The sequence below is a fragment of the Ascaphus truei genome, chromosome 6, assembly GCF_040206685.1.
Source record: "Ascaphus truei isolate aAscTru1 chromosome 6, aAscTru1.hap1, whole genome shotgun sequence".
NCBI classification, from domain to species: Eukaryota; Metazoa; Chordata; class Amphibia; order Anura; family Ascaphidae; genus Ascaphus; species Ascaphus truei.
In genome coordinates, this window is record NC_134488.1 from 61760678 (window position 1) to 61778040 (window position 17363).

The following is a 17363-nucleotide window of genomic DNA, read 5'->3' on the forward strand; positions in this document are numbered from 1 at the left end:
ATGACATGCAAATGAGCACACAGTGTCACCTTTTACTTCTAATCCATTTTATCATGGACACGTATAAATGTATACCCTGCAGCATTACAGCTTTTTCAGCACAGCCTGGGATAAGGAAGTGGGTAGCCAGTAAACCTACTCACAGACAGCTGTTAAATTGTCTGATCATTTTCTTTTTTTCCGGAAATTAAAAAACAAAACTGCAAATTGAATTTCGACACCTTCGCCCATCTCTGTAGGAGAGATTACCTTTGTGATAGATAAAATAGTAGTACTTTGTGACAGTAACCCAAAGGTGCCAGCTAGGCCATTGTGCAGCTGTTTAGCATCGTCACAATTAGTTCAATGGGGATTTACCGTGAAATAGCGCAGTGCTATAGCTCACCTGTAGCGCAGTCCGCTTGGCTCTCTCTTCATCAATCTCTCCTCTAATGTCTGCCATGTCTTTCCTGCAAAGAGAACAGAGGAGAGAGAATGACGGTCAGTCCCTTATCTGCTGGGTATCCTTGCTCCATATAACCGCTCCCTATAACTCCTACTATTGCTCCATATATCCCCTCCCTATAACTCCTCCTATTACTCCATATAACCTCTCCCTATAACTCCTCTTATTACTCCATATTACCCCTCCCTATATCTCCTCCTATTGCTCTATATAACCGCTCCCTATAACTCCTCCTATTGTCCCATATATCCCCTCCCTATAACTCCTCCTATTGCTCCATATATCCCCTCCCTATAACTCCTCCTATTGATCCATATAAGCCCTCCCTATTACTCCTCCTATTACTCAATATAACTGTAACTTACCTAATCACTAATTGCAACGTTTTTTCTGACACTAAAGACTGTGACTGCACCCGGCTAATATCACCGCCCACAGGGCACTAAGGCCTGGTCCCCAGTGGCCATGGCAGTGTGCGTGCCGCACACAAGGCACAGCCATCTATGGGGCAAGACCCAGTCGGCGTGGGTGCGTGCGCGCACAAGCCGCGATGCGCAACCACCTTGGCCGAAAGACAAGATTTTAGTCTTTTGGCGCAGCGACCGAGCATTGGCCACGTCACTGCGTTGGTTCAGCCAATGAGGGCGAACCAGTCGCGTGACGTCATGGTCGTACCCCTGCCACGCCACTCCTCCCCCTTCAGATCTCCTGGTCTTCAACCGTAGACCACAGGTTGCGGCTGAAATGGGTGCACGCGCCGCCGACGCTCCGGCGCGCATGCAGCCGTGACCCCTGGGGCTGTAGCCTGAGGCTGCACTTACATATGCTTGTTGTTTATTATCTCCATCATGAGTTGGAGCGATTTAATCTCCATCATCAGTTCTTCTACTTTTTCGGCGGCCGCAGGTTCCGAGCTCTGCTTGGGCATCTGGGTGGCTGAAGGAGGCGGCGTGCTGGTCTTTGTGTTTGGATGGAGCTCTTGCATGGATGTCGTGGAAGACTTGGGAGAAGCCTGCGAAGTAAATATAATTAACATTGGTGTGTGCAGCACGGTATTGCACAGAACAATTAGGATGCAACCAGTGGCGGACTTATCTTTATATGTATGTATTGTATGTCTTTATTTATATAGCGCCATTAATGTACATAGCGCTTCACAGCAGTAATACACGTGAAATAATAATATAAATAACAAATAATACAAATAACACATAATGGGAATAAGCGCTTCAGACATAAAAGTAACATGAGGAAAAGGAGTCACTGCCCTGAAGAGCTTACAATCTAATTGCTAAGTAGGAAGAATGTACAGACAGTAGGAAGGTGTTCTGGTAAATGAGTTTGCAAGGGGCCAAGGACAATGTATGAAGTGTAGGTTCAGGGGTGGCTCTCCTCCCCGGCGTATAACGTCATAATGTCATGGCAACGCACCATCATGTGATGTCACGTAGCTATGATGGCACGATGCTACAGGAGGGGGACTGCTCCGGAAAAGGTAGGACACACACACACACATTGTCGCCCCCCAAAAAATTGCCACTCTACGCAGCCTTATGGGAAATCCGCCTCTGGATGCGACACGCTTTTCTTTACAGGATGACAGCCATTTATGCGACATAATGATTATTTACTGTAAGTGAATGGCTGTTTTTCAGAAGTACATTTAAATAAAGTAGTGGTACTGTGCACAATTACGAGGGGAAAAAAATCGAAACTTTACTATTCACATATTTCTTTCTCAACATGTATATGTTTATTACTAAATATTGCAGACTCTTTGGACTGTATTATAGAAAGATGTATGCAATATTTATGCTGCAAAAAAAAGAAGGGAGGTTTGAGTGAGGCAGTCTCCCAATGAGGGAGGCCGTCTTCCCCCAATGAGGGAGGCCGTCTTCTCCCAATGAGGGAGGCCGTCTTCCCCCAATGAGGGAGGCCGTCTTCTCCCAATGAGGGAGGCCGTCTTCCCCCAATGAGGGAGGCCGTCTTCCCCCAATGAGGGAGGCCGTCTTCCCCCAATGAGGGAGGCCGTCTTCTCCCAATGAGGGAGGCCGTCTTCTCCCAATGAGGGAGGCCGTCGTCTCCCAATGAGGGAGGCCGTCGTCTCCCAATGAGGGAGGCCGCCGTCTCCCAATGAGGGAGGCCGCCGTCTCCCAATGAGGGAGGCCGCCTTCTCCCAATGAGGGAGGCCGTCTTCTCCCAATGAGGGAGGCAGTCTTCTCCCAATGAGGGAGGCCGCCGTCTCCCAATGAGGGAGGCCGCCGTCTCCCAATGAGGGAGGCCGCCGTCTCCCAATGAGTGAGGCCGTCGTCTCCCAATGAGTGAGGCCATCGTCTCCCAATGAGTGAGGCCGTCGTCTCCCAATGAGGGAGGCCGCCTTCTCCCAATGAGGGAGGCCGTCTTCCCCCAATGAGGGAGGCCGTCTTCCCCCAATGAGGGAGGCTGTCTTCTCCCAATGAGGGAGGCCGTCTTCTCCCAATGAGGGAGGCCGCCGTCTCCCAATGAGGGAGGCCGTCTTCTCCCAATGAGGGAGGCCGTCTTCTCCCAATGAGGGAGGCCGCCGTCTCCCAATGAGGGAGGCCGCCTTCTCCCAATGAGGGAGGCCGTCTTCTCCCAATGAGGGAGGCCGTCTTCTCCCAATGAGGGAGGCCATCTTCTCCCAATGAGTGAGGCCGTCGTCTCCCAATGATTGAGGCCGTCGTCTCCCAATGAGGAAGGCCGTCTTCTCCCAATGAGGGAGGCCGTGTTCTCACAATGAAGGAGGCCGCCTTCTACCAATGAGGGTGGCCGCCTTCTCCCAATGAGGGAGGCCGCCTTCTCCCAATGAGGGAGGCCGTCTTCTCCCAATGAGGGAGGCCGTCTTCTCCCAATGAGGGAGGCCGTCTTCTCCCAATGAGGGAGGCCGTCTTCTCCCAATGGAGTGAGGCCGCCGTTTCCCAATGAGTGAGGCCGCCGTCTCCCAATCAGTGAGGCCGCCGTCTCCCAATGATTGAGGCCGCCGTCTCCCAATGAGTGAGGCTGCCGTCTCCCAATGAGTGAGGCTGCCGTCTCCCAATTAGTGAGGCCGCCGTCTCCCAATTAGTGATGCTTCCTTCCAATTAGTGGTTTAGGGCTCATGGACCTGTCTAATTAACTAACACCCCTGTAACAGATATTGTCGTCTCTTCATGTACATTCGTAGCACAACACAGGCTCTGAGCACTGCCCCGACCATGAACTCACTAGCAGGAACTGCTCCTGATATTTACCTCTGCAGGTAAGGGGGTTTTGCGATGGGAATTCGCTGCTTCTTCCTCCTTTTTGAAAACAGGTTCTGGGAGATTTTCTGCATTCTTCAGAAATAAGAAAACACCAAGTTAAAAAACAGCAGTGTAATGTTAACATTTAATTTTATGTATAAGGCTGAAAACAACCCCCCCGCGCCAAAAGCACATCAAGTAAAATTAACATGCTGCATATTATTTCCTTTTTAAATTGTGACCCTTGTTTATTTTTCGTGGAGTTTTAAAAATGGTTTTACATGTCAAGTAATAAAAATGAACAAAGCAATTTATCAACGTAATTGGCTTCCTTAAAAGACTCAAACTCCCATAAAATATCTATTTAACGTATTTGTTTATACACACATACATATATTAGTAAATCCCCTGCAAAGCTTTTGTTTACCATGAAAAAAATCTACTTTACAAAGATATAATCACAGATTTAGCTTTGCATGCCAATATTTACTTTTTATCCTAAAAGGAACTATCCCTTTAAAGGTTAAATAAATAAAATGATGTATATATTTTTTACTTGTTGGAGGAACTGAACCAGTGACAAGGTCTAGGAATGCATTGCACACATACAGGAGACAAGGAAGGAGCAGCCCAAGCTCACCTCGGGTTCCGTGGTCTTGGTCTTTGGTAGACGTTTTCCCTGTATCTTTGGCCTATCGACAGTGGGATGTGACAGTTTCGTAGAGGCCAATTTGAGCCCGTCAAAACTGGAGGAGCCTGTGTTAGAAGGCAGAATGGATCTCATTAAATTGTAACCCACAGGGGGAGACCCATAACCCAAACGACAAATCATGTGGTCTCGTCCCCACTGCTAGCGCTACGGCGTGCGTGGCACGAACAAGATATGGGGCTGGCTCAAGTCACTGCCTGTGCGCACCTGCAGGAAGTGCGATGCGCGGCCACCTTTGCCAAAATACAAGAAATTTGTCTTTTGGCGAGGCGGCCGAGCGCTGGCTACGTCACGGTGCCGGTTCAGCCAATGAGAGCAAAGCAGCCGTGTAATGTCATGGCCGTGCCCCCACCCAAAATCTTCTGGACGCGCGTCCCATTGCGACCCTAGATCGCGGCTTAAACTGGTGCACGCGCCGCAAGGCGCTCCGACGCTCGCGTGCACGCAGTGACTGGGGCCATAGCCTAAGACTTACCAGGAAAAACTAAAGGACCTTAAGATGTACAGCTTGGAGGAGAGAAGGAAGAGGGGGTTATGACAGAGAAAGGAGGGAGAGGGGGTTATGATAGATACTTTCAAATGCATCAATGGGGTCAACAAAGTGCGGGAGAGATCCATGTTTCAGTGAGAGAGGAGTGTTAGAGCAAGAGGTCATGCCCTGAGGCTGCAGGGGGAGGGGAAACTTGAAGTCCTTCTTCAGGGAGAGAGTGGTGGATAGAAATATGAAAATTATTTCGGTTCGGAAGCAGGTGAAAGTTGCTGGAAGAGTTTTATTGCTAAAATGTTCACAGCATCGACAAGCTTTGCAAAAAAAATGATGATTGGCAAGCAGTAAAAGACTTTGTTTAAGGTCATGTGGCCCTTTATTATATACCGTCCTCTACTACCATTTTTATTAAAAGTTGCAAAGTTCTGCTAGCCTGATCATCCCATGTAAAATTAGCATTTTGGGCAATAACCTCCCAGGGGCTGCGCTGGCTGTACCAGGTACATCATAAGGGCTTTCTATAGATTAAGTCAATCAAAATCTCTAGTGGTGGATTCAGGGAATAGCCTCCCAACAGAGGTGGTCAAAGCAAATACAGTAAGGGAATTATAGGGATAGACATAAGGGGATCCTAAATATGAAAGAAAGGATCACATAGGATCACATAGGGTCTGCGGTTTCAACAGGTAAGAAAATGGGCAGACCGGGTGGGCCACGTAGATCTTTTCTGTCATCAAAATGTTTGGTGTGTATTTACTAATAGCTGGAACTTACGTGGTTCCTTAAACTTTTCCTTCACATTTTCCACCGACTTAATCGGAGGTTCTGTGCTAGGCCTGGGGAGAAAAAACAGGCGTGTGATTCTAAGGGCTGATATAAAGAGCACAAGAAGAGGAGTGGAGCCAGCAAGTATGGGACCAGAGAGGGGGGGTGGGGTGGTGAAGAGGTTGGAAACCAGAGCTTGAGGGAAGGGGGAAGTGGAGTGAAACCAGAATAGGTGGGTAGAAGCGAAGGAGTGAACCCAGGGTAAGATGACAGATGAAGAGGAGTGAAACCATAAAGGTTGATTAGGTAAAGAAAAGTGAAACCAAAAAGAGAAGATGAGTGAAGCTGGAGAGAGATGGCAGGGGAAGGGGAGTGAAACCAGAGCCAAAGGGCAGGAGAAGAGGAGTGAAACCAGAGTTAGGTGGCAGGGCAAGAAGACTGAAACCAGGGAGGGTGGTTAGGTAAAGAAGTGTGAAACCAAAAAGAGAAGATGAGTGAAGCTGGAGAGAGATGGCAGGGGAAGGGAAGTGAAACCAGAGCCAAAGGGCAGGAGAAGAGGAGTGAAACCAGAGTTAGGTGGCAGGGCAAGAAGAGTGAAACCAGGGAGGGTGGTTAGGTAAAGAAGTGTGAAGCCAAAAAGAAGAGGCGGAGTGAAGCTAGAAAGAGATTGCATAGGAAGTGGAGTGAAAGGGCAGGGGAAGGGGGAGTGAAACCAGACGAAAGGGCAGGGGAAGGGGGTGTGAAACCAGAGAGGGTGATTAGGTAAAGAAGAGTGAAGCCAAAAAGATAAGAGGACTGGAGACGTGGCGTGAAACCAGAGCGAGATTGCAGGGGAAGGGGAGTGAAACCAGAGCCAGAATGCAGGGGAAGTGGTTTAAAGCCAAAACAAGAGGGATGTGGAAATGGAGTGAAATCACAGCAAGATGGAAGGCAGGAGAAGGGTTGTAAAACCAGAAGCAGAAAAGGAGGAGTGAAACCACAGTGAGAGGTTAGGTGAAGTGAAACTAGTGCAAGAGGTAAGGAGAAGTGGAGTGAAAAAAAGAGCAAGAGGGCAGGGGAAGTGGTATCAAACCAGAGCGAGAGGGCAGGAGAAGTAGAGTGAAACTAGAGCAAGAGAGCAGAAGAAGTTGAGTGAAACCAGAGCGGAAGGGCAAGGAGAGTAGAGTGAAACCAGAGCATAAAGGCACAAGAAGGTCATCAACCCTATTGATGTAATAATAATGAGAGTTTCAATTTAAGGGAGAGCCCAAATATATGTGTGTTTTAATATGAAAATGTATTCAAGCTGACATGTAAAATCCACAGTATCCCACAAATTACATACAAACAGATCTGTTAACCTCCTTGGTGCCAGAGGGGGATGCACAGCAGCGCAATATAGAGCAATGAAGAGCAGCCCCCACAGCCACTGAAGGGGGTCAACCAGTGAATGCAGTGATGGGTTCTGTGTATCCATGGCCAATGCCTGAACCAATCACATTTTCCCATTTGGCCTGCACCGGGAGCACTTGTCAGTAGCAGCACAGATTATTATGACTGATTAGCCCTGCTCTGGTCTGTAAATACTCTGGGCCTATGGATAAAGAAAAGTTTTTTGAAAACATATTGAAAGTGGGAATTGCCTAAAAAAATGAAATTTCTCCCCTAAAATCTGTATTCGTGTTCTTTGATTTGGCGCACGTTTTCTTATTCTTTGCATGGTAGGCGTCATCTTCATACATATAAATGCATCAAGAAGGGTTTGCATTTGTCTTTACCCCAAGAAAAGCTTGATGGGCAAATTTGATGCATTTCTCGTACACAAAAGTGCTGCATACTTAAAGCTTATTATTATATAGCATTTACATATCTGCGCCACTGAAAATTCCAAACTCTGCCTCAAACTCCAACTCCTACCGTCATTTAAAGAATGTTTTATTAGGTTGACGCACACACCGCACACCAGATACAAATTGGTTATATACACTGGCGCACTAACTTGCTATTCTTCTGTGTGTCTGTTTTACAACAAAATCACTGATGGTGATGCTTGGTACATAATTTCTTTTGTGTGGGTGTCACTATGCCTGGAGGTAGCAAAAATGTAAGGATAAGCCCATCTCACTTGTTGGCAGGGATGGCAATGGGTTTGCTCTTGGCTGCAATGGGAGGGGGCGGAGCAGATTTCTTCGCTGGATGATGGATCACTTTGGGAGCAGGGTCTGTCTTTGTCTCTCTTGGCTCTGAAAGAGGGGGCAGTGGTTTGACAGATTAAGTACCCAATAAGACACATCTTTATGTTGGCACTTTTGACATCCCAATTGGTATATGATTTGTCCCCATAGACTTTCATGTGATCCCGCTCTACGAGAAATGATTTGTCTGATCATGTTTATGTATGTGTGTGGTGTACATCAGTGTGTTAATGTGTACTGTGTATATTAGTGTGGGTGTGTGTATCAGTATTGTATTGTATTGTATTGTATTGTATGTCTTTATTTATATAGCGCCATTAATGTACATAGCGCTTCACAGCAGTAATACATGTGGTAATCCAATAAATAACAGATAATATAAATAACAGATCATGGGAATAAGTGCTTTAGACATAAAAGTAAGATTAAGGAAGAGGAGTCCCTGCTCCGAGGAGCTTACAGTCTAATTGGTAGGTAGGGAGAACGTACAGAGACAGTAGTAGGGAGTTCTGGTAAGTGCGTCTGCAGGGGGCCAAGCTTTATGTATCATGTGTTCAGAATATCCACAGTGCTATTCATATGCTTCTTTAAGCAAGTGTGTCTTAAGGTGGGTCTTAAAGGTGGATAGAGAGGGTGCTAGTCGGGTACTGAGGGGAAGGGCATTCCAGAGGTGAGGGGCAGTCAATGAAAAAGGTTTAAGGCGGGAGAGGGCTTTAGATACAATGTTTTAATGTATATGTACTGTGTATCAGTGTACCTATATATGAAGGGTGAAGCCGCGCATGCATCAGGGTGAAGCCGTGCGTGCATCAGGGTGAAGCCGCGCGTGCATCAGGGTGCAGGTGTATACATGCGTACATGTGCATGGGGGAAGGGGCTACATTTGAATATCCATATTACTGCGCAGTGCATGGAAAACGACATTTTTTACATTGCAGAATAAAATCAGCTCACAATATCAATATTTACGGCTCACAAAGAGACAGATGTTTCACGTACAGTAAGTCCTCGTTTTACGACGAATGGCTTATCCGACGCTGTCCAATGCATCCCTATGGCCGGTTTTACAACACCAAAATGGCTTATCCAACGCTCTTACGATGCTTTGCAAAGTTGCAACATTATGTCAATCAGAAGGCTGCCATCAGGGAAATCATCCAGATCAGTCTGTGTGAAGGTTCAGTGGTTATTTAGGCCTTTAACCATGTCTAACCGTTTTATCATACAGTTCTGAATTCAATAAATAGAATACATCATAATGTATGTGTGTGCTGCGTATCTAATTGTTTGAGAATTTTTTTTTGTGTATTTTAGCATTAAAAATGCCGTCAGGAACGGAACGTTTGATTTAAACAGTGTTCCTATGGGAAAATGTGATTCGCTTTAAACGCTTCACTATACGACGCCATTTTGAGTAACACATTGTGTCGGATAACCGAGGACTGCCTGTATAGACTTACTGTGTATAAGTTTTGCTATTTGCCTTCATATCTTTGGCGCATGACGGCAAAATACATAGTTTTCACAAACTAACCAAAAAGGATCAACAATTTACCTCTTAAGGCTAAGGCCGTACAGCCTTTGCCCGCTCGGATGCGTGCGAAGGCTGTGACGTCACCCACTTGAAGCAGGTGCGTTTAGTGGCCATGCTGGATGTGCGTGGGGTGTGTGCCTAGGGGCGTCACGGAGCTGGTTTGCCCTCAATGTGCGAAACGCTCACGTGACCTGCCTGGCGCTCCAAGAAATCAGTTTTAAATGCCTTTAGGCAACATGATCGCGCCCCGCGTGGAGGTCTGCAGCAGTATGGACCTGTCCTTGCACACAACCGCTTACAAACAGTCTTATTACGATGAGATTAGATACAGTTACAACAATGACATTAGTGGCTCAGTTTTACTAAACAGTGCTATTCCTTAAGATATCTCCCAGCGCTGGAAGACCTCTTATACTGAAGCTCATCCAGTGAAAAGACCCTATTGTGTTGCTGGGGTTGGAAAGTGTTGTGTGGAATAGCAAAATGTTTTTTTAAAATGATGTAAAAATACGTATATATTTATCAGATTATTTTTTTTTAACTGCTGTCAATCACCTAATTAAAATCAACCAATATGACACTACTTTTCAAAGCGTCAGGGGAGTTCGTCTCGAAGTCATAGAATAGAAAAACATATCATAGTGCAAAAATGTTTGAACAGTGAAAAAAGTGAAAATTCATCCAAAATGACTACTCACATTTTAAGTAATCAAATTAGACAGTCATCCAACTTAAGAGGTGGATGCGCCCTATGTGTAAACAGCAGCCACCAATCACAACCTCCAAAGGAGAAAAAAGAGAGACCATATAGTGTAGAGGTAAAACAATTGTAATGTCAAAACATGATTCAAGGCTTACACTTCATACGGTCGATGTGGGCACTCATAGGTAGCGGTTGACGGATATCCCTGGGGCTCGCGATTCCTCTGGGTACTCGGTCACCTCCGCTCTCTCTGGAAACACTTTGATCCACACCGGAGCTTTCGTCCCTTCACTTCCGGTACGCCGAGAGCCTCCCAGGCTCCCGTTGCGTCACTTCCGGTGCGCCGAGGACTTCCGGATCAGATGGTTACAGTGGAATTCTCGTGTCCCCCTTCTCGTGGCTGTTGGACTGGAACACTCTACGCTTTTCGTCGCTCTCTCTGGCGACTTCCTCAGGAGTCCTGAGGAAGTCGCCAGAGAGAGCGACGAAACGCGTAGAGTGTTCCAGTCCAACAGCCACGAGAAGGGGGAAATGAGAATTCCACTGTAACCATCCGATCCGGAAATCCTCGGCGCACCGGGAGCCTGGGAGGCTCTCGGCGTGCCGGAAGTGAAGGGACGAAAGCTCCGGTGTGGATCAAAGTGTTTCCAGAGAGAGCGGAGGTGACCGAGTACCCAGAGGAATCGCGAGCCCCAGGGATATCCGTCAACCGCTACCTATGAGTGCCCACATCGACCGTATGAAGTGTAAGCCTTGAATCATGTTTTGACATTACAATTGTTTTACCTCTACACTATATGGTCTCTCTTTTTTCTCCTTTGGAGGTTGTGATTGGTGGCTGCTGTTTACACATAGGGCGCATCCACCTCTTAAGTTGGATGACTGTCTAATTTGATTACTTAAAATGTGAGTAGTCATTTTGGATGAATTTTCACTTTTTTCACTGTTCAAACATTTTTGCACTATGATATGTTTTTCTATTCTATGACTTCGAGACGAACTCCCCTGACGCTTTGAAAATTATCCACGAGAAGACAAGTGAAACAGTCTTTTTTCAAGGGTTGTAGTTTATTTTGAGGTTTTTTTCACCCTACATGCACTTTAAATAGGCACGTGCACTATCACTGATTTTTTCCATTGTCACTGATTGTATTAATCACACTATCACTGTCACAATAGTGGTCATTATTATTATATTTTGGGTTTGTTTTGAGCGCTATTGTTATTGTTTTCCTCACACTAAATATGACACTACTGTTAGTTCACTGTCGCCCAAGTGGGGGCTGCCCCCTTTAAGCCTGTATCGTAGTACATATAAAAACTAGCAGTACCGTGGTTGAATGCAGAAAAGCACAACACTGGTTAACCCCTGCACTGCTGGGGGTAATAAAAGGGCATGGATTTGTGTACCTAATCATTAACAGAAGGAAACCTTTTTCAAAACGACAGATCTAGTTTCTCTAAATAAAAGTGAAAGTGTAAATTGGCGAATGACAAACTCGTGGACCCATTTCCCCCGGGTATTAGCTCACTTTGACCATGGTCTAGCAAAAAGTAGTCTTGTGGTCATACTCTGATTGTAATCTGTAACCCAGCTCTCTGTGTGATCCTGTTAAGGTCACTCTCTGTCCCTGTGCAGGGAGAATCAGACTATATACACACTATATACAGTATATGCATTTGACCTATGCTGGAAAGGAGGATATTATCTATCCCAGACTGCACATATCAACACTTAACTATTGCTGTGATGCCACCTTTACTTTTTATATTTGCTTTGACCTCACTACTTTTCAAATTATGCACTTCCTTCCACCAGCCTCATTATGTCTCTAACTGTATTCATATATCTCCATCTCTCCTTTCTTCACCACTTCTCAGTTCACATGAACTCCTTTCTTACCTGCGCCCTCTGAAACTACACAGCTATACCCCCAGCACTAAAACACACCCCTGCAAATCATCCTCACACATCCTCTTTCTATCCATGATTCTCCTCCTTGCTTCTGGGGATATCTCTCCCAATCCTGGTCCCTGCTTTATTTCTACATGCTCTCGTCCTCTCCTTTCACATACAAGTTCTACTCCTTCTGGTGTCAACCCCTCCAACCTCATACCCATCCCCTACACCCTCCCTCATCTCTCCCTTTCTCCTGTGCCCTTTGGAATGCTCGTTCCCTCTCTAACAAGTTCCTCTCTGTGCATGACTTCTTTTTCTCTCGCTCTCTGCTCCTATTTGCTATAACTGAGACCTGGCTCACTCAGTCTGACTCTGCTCTGGAAGCTGCCCTCTCTTATGGTTGCCTTTCTCTCTCCCACACTCCGCGCCCTGATGGCAGGGGTGGAGGCGTGGGGCTCCTGCTCTCCTCTTTCTGCCGTTACCAAACCCTTCCTATTCCTCCCTCTCTTGCTTTTCCCTCCTTTGAGGCTCACACTGTCCAGATCTTCTCTCCGCTTCCTATCCATGTGGCGGTCATCTATCGCCCACCTACCTCTACTCATCCCCCTTCTGCCTTTCTCTCTCACTTTGAATCCTGGCTCTGTTTCTTTCTCTCCTCAGGCTCCCCTGTTCTTCTCCTTGGGGACTTCAATTGCCACATTGATGACCCCTCTCTCCCTTGGGCTTCCCGCTTTCTCTCTCTAACCTCTTCTTTTGGCCTTCAACAGTGGACTGCAGCCAGCACCCACAAGGATGGCCACTACCTAGACCTGGTCTGAACACAGAGAACACTGTATGATGTAGAGACACAGAACATACAGATAAGGCCCTATTAATGCACTCAAAATCTGAGGGGTAGGTCACCCTAGTAAAAAAGCAATAGCACAGGAATAATCTGAACCAAACCTATAAATAGTGTTTTAGTATGCTTTATTAATGTTCGTTAAAAAATGGTACCAGATTAAATGGTGAATAGAATGAGCCGAATACAATTGGTGCTATTTAGGGCAAATTGCCAAATAGTTAATCCAAAATAATTGAAAACTAAACATAAGCACTATAATTAACAGATAGCACATGATCAATGCCTATGGTATAAGGCAGTGAAGGCTAACTGAAATGGATGACGTCACTGGAGCACTATATAAAATATATACATCCACTAGAGGCAATTCAATGTGTGTGAACTCTAGCTCACTGTAAACCATACATCAATGATGGGGTAGAAGGTGAATCAGTAGCAATAGTGATCATTAGTAACACACATAGATATTAGTACAGCTGACATACATAGATCGTTAGAACAATGGTGGTGTGAGCCCCACAAAACCTGTCCCTGCTAGTTAGTAACTACACATAGGGATAGAAATGAGGGAAAGGGGTACCCTACACACCAATATATGTTGACCCTGTGAGGAGAGAACAATACTGCAGGATCGTGTAACCCACTACCTCTGACCCTCAATAACATACCCCTACAGCACACGGGGGGGAGAGGGGGGGTTGGAGGACAGAAAAGAGGGAAGATAGCCCTGTAAACTTATCTGTGCTGGCCCTGGGTACACGATCCTAACGGTCAGCCTGGGAAGGTGCCTCGTGGAGTGCGCAGCTGAAGAGAACTCTGGCGTGGGCACGATGAGGTCTGCTAGAAGCTGCAGGCATCCATGCTTGAAAGCGTGACGTGTGACGCTTTCAAGCATGGATGCCTGCAGCTTCTAGCAGACCTCATCGTGCCCACGCCAGAGTTCTCTTCAGCTGCGCACTCCACGAGGCACCTTCCCAGGCTGACCGTTAGGATCGTGTACCCAGGGCCAGCACAGATAAGTTTACAGGGCTATCTTTCCCTCTTTTCTGTCCTCCAACCTCCCCCTCTCCCCCCCGTGTGCTGTAGGGGTATGTTATTGAGGGTCAGAGGTAGTGGGTTACACGATCCTGCAGTATTGTTCTCTCCTCACAGGGTCAACATATATTGGTGTGTAGGGTACCCCTTTCCCTCATTTCTATCCCTATGTGTAGTTACTAACTAGCAGGGACAAGTTTTGTGGGGGTCACACCACCATTGTTCTAACGATCTATGTATGTCAGCTGTACTAATATCTATGTGTGTTACTAATGATCACTATTGCTACTGATTCACCTTCTACCCCATCATTGATGTATGGTTTACAGTGAGCTAGAGTTCACACACATTGAATTGCCTCTAGTGGATGTATATATTTTATATAGTGCTCCAGTGACGTCATCCATTTCAGTTAGCCTTCACTGCCTTATACCATAGGCATTGATCATGTGCTATCTGTTAATTATAGTGCTTATGTTTAGTTTTCCAATTATTTTGGATTAACTATTTGGCAATTTGCCCTAAATAGCACCAATTGTATTCGGCTCATTCTATTCACCATTTAATCTGGTACCATTTTTTAACCAACATTAATAAAGCATACTAAAACACTATTTATAGGTTTGGTTCAGATTATTCCTGTGCTGTTGCTTTTCTACTAGGGTGACCTACCCCTCAGATTTTGAGTGCATTAATAGGGCCTTATCTGTATGTTCTGTGTCTCTACATCATACAGTGTTCTCTGTGTTCTGATTAGTCTCCTTGCCCTATTGCACCAGTCTGATTCAGTGATCCTAGCGGTCACACTAGGTTGAGCGGGTGCTACCCCTATATTGCTCTCTAGACCTGGTCTTCACTAAAAACTTTTCTCTCACTGATTTCTCTATTTCCCCCTTTCCTCTCTCTGACCATCACCTCATATAATTTTCTCTCCCTCGCTTCTCCCCCTCTCCATCTCACCCTCGTTTCTGCAGAAACCTGTGCTCTATTAACCTCCCAGCTTTTGATTCCACTTTACACTCCTCCCTCTCCTCTCTCAGCCCTGCTTCAGACCCTGACAACCTGGTCAGGAACTACAACTCTGCCTTAGCCTCCTCTCTTGATCTACATGCCCCGCTTTCTCTCTGCCATCTTCGCCCTTCTAACCCCAGACCATGGCTAAATTCCCACACGCGCATGCTGTGTTCCTCCACTCATTCCTCTGAACGCCTCTGGAGGAAATCTCATACTCTCGTAGACTTCCTTCACTAAAAATGTATGCTGTCCTGTTTCAACTCTGCCCTCTCTCAGGCTAAACAAGCCTACTTTTCTTCACTAATCAACACGCACAAGTCTAACCCACGCCGACTCTTCTCTGTCTTTGATGCTCTACTCAAACCACCCTAAGCTGCCTCTCCTTCCTCCATCTCCGCTCAGGACTTTGCTGACTATTTTAAGGAAAAGGTGGAATCCACACGTCAGAACTTTCCCTCTGTTTCTTCCTCCCATCCTACACCTCTTCCTAACTCTCCTTCTGCCTTCCTTGACTCCTTTTCCACTGTCTCAGAGGAGGATGTGTCGCTGCTGATCTCCTCTTCTCCCTCTACCACCTGCCCTCTTGATCCCATTCCCTCCCATCTCCTAAAACCTCTTGCTCCTACTATAATCCCTACACTCACAGACATTTTTAAATCTTCCCTCTACTCTGTTACCTTTCCTCCTCCTTCAAAACATGCAACAGTTCTACCATTACTCAAAAACAGCAAGCTTGACCCTACCTGTCTTTCTAACTATCAACCTGTCTCCCTCCTGCCTTTTGCCTCTAAACTTCTTGAACGTCTTCTATTCTCTCGCTTGCTTCACTTTCTCAACACCCATTCTCTCCTAGACCCTCTACAATCTGGCTTCCGCACTGCTCACTCCACTGAAACAGCCCTCACTAAAATAACTAAAGACCTCCATGCTGCCAAAGACAGAGGTGATAACACTCTGCTCATATTACTCGACCTCTTTGCAGCATTTGACACCATGGGCCACCCTCTTCTCCTTCACATTATCCATACTCTTGGTATTCGGAACAAAGCTCTATCCTGGATCTCCTCTTACCTCTCCCATCGTACTTTCAGGGTCTCTTTTGCTAACACCGCCTCCTCCTCTATCGAACTCTCTGTGGGGGTACCCCAGGGTTCTGTCCTGAGACCTCTTCTCTTTTCTCTGTACACACTTTCTCTAGGTGACCTAATCACATCTCTTGGGTTTAAATATCACCTCTATGCTGATGACACACAAATTTACCTTTCAACCCCTGACCTTACACCTGCTGCACAGACCAAAGTTTCTGTATGTCTCTCTTCAATATCATCCTGGATGGCCATCCGCCAACTTAAACTTAACATGGCAAAATCAGAGCTCCTCATACTTCCTCCCAAACCTGGCCCTACCACCTCCTTCCACATTACTGTTAGAAGTACCATCATTCACACAGTAGCCCAAGCACGCTGCCAAGGGGTCACACTCGACTCCTCTCTCACATTCGCTCCTCACATTCAAAACATATCTAAAACCTGTCGCTCCGCAATATAACAAAGATATGCCCTTTCCTCTGTTACTCGACTGCTAAAACTTTGACTCAGGCCCTCATTCTCTCCCGTCTCGATTACTGTAACCTCCTGCTGTCCGGCCTCCCTGCCTCTCACCTGTCTCCTCTACAATCAATCCTAAACGCTGCTGCCAGAATCACTCTACTCTTTCCTAAATCTGTCTCATCGTCTCCCCTGATGAAATCCCTCTCCTGGCTTCCTATCAAATCTCGCATCTCAAACTCAATTCTCCTCCTCACTTTTAAAGCTTTACACTCTTCTGCTCCTCCTTACATCTCAGCCCTAATTTCTCGCTGTGCACCATCCCGACTTTTGTGTTCTGCTCAAGGATATCTTCTCTCTACCCCCTTTGTATCTAATGCTTTCTCCGTCCTTAAACCTTTCTCACTTTCTGACCTGCACCTCTGGAATGCCCTTCCCCTCAGTACCCGACTAGCACCCTCTCTATCCACCTTTAAGACCCACCTTAAGGCACACTTGCTTAAAGAAGCATATGAATAGCACCGTGGCTAATACTATACACGATACATAAAGCTTGGCTCCCTACCGACGCACTTACCTGAATGCCCAACTACTGTGTCTGTACTTTCTCCCCACCAATTAGATTGTGAGCTCTTCGGAGCAGGGAATCCTCTTCTACAATGTTATTTTTATATCTGAAGCACTTATTCCCATGATCTGTTATTTGTACTATTTGTTATTTATATGATTGTCACGTGTATTACTGCTGTGAAGCGCTATGTACATTAATGGCGCTATATAAATTAAGACATACATACATACATATGTATATATATATATATATATACATACATACTGTACATACACACACTACAAATAAAGTGAAAAGAAGACGGGAAAGCGCAAAAAAAGATAAACCTACATCTAAAATGGAAATGTGTATATAAAAATCAAAAAGTGGCATATTAAATATATAAAATTTAAAGAA

General features: G+C 45.9%; 1 protein-coding gene across 4 annotated transcripts in view; it reads right to left on the reverse strand.

The window, feature by feature from the left end:
* The window catches only part of SH3D21 (SH3 domain containing 21), a 65867-nt gene that overhangs the window by 7623 nt on the left and 40881 nt on the right, over positions 1-17363 (reverse strand). For all 4 annotated transcript variants that reach the window (XM_075604535.1, XM_075604534.1, XM_075604533.1 and 1 more), the window contains 6 exons: positions 7750-7867; positions 5655-5716; positions 4325-4440; positions 3694-3777; positions 1267-1457; positions 386-449 (listed from right to left, as the gene is read on the reverse strand). In XM_075604535.1, the coding sequence (XP_075460650.1) occupies positions 386-449; positions 1267-1457; positions 3694-3777; positions 4325-4440; positions 5655-5716; positions 7750-7867 (635 nt within the window). The remainder of the gene's footprint in view (positions 1-385; positions 450-1266; positions 1458-3693; positions 3778-4324; positions 4441-5654; positions 5717-7749; positions 7868-17363) is intronic.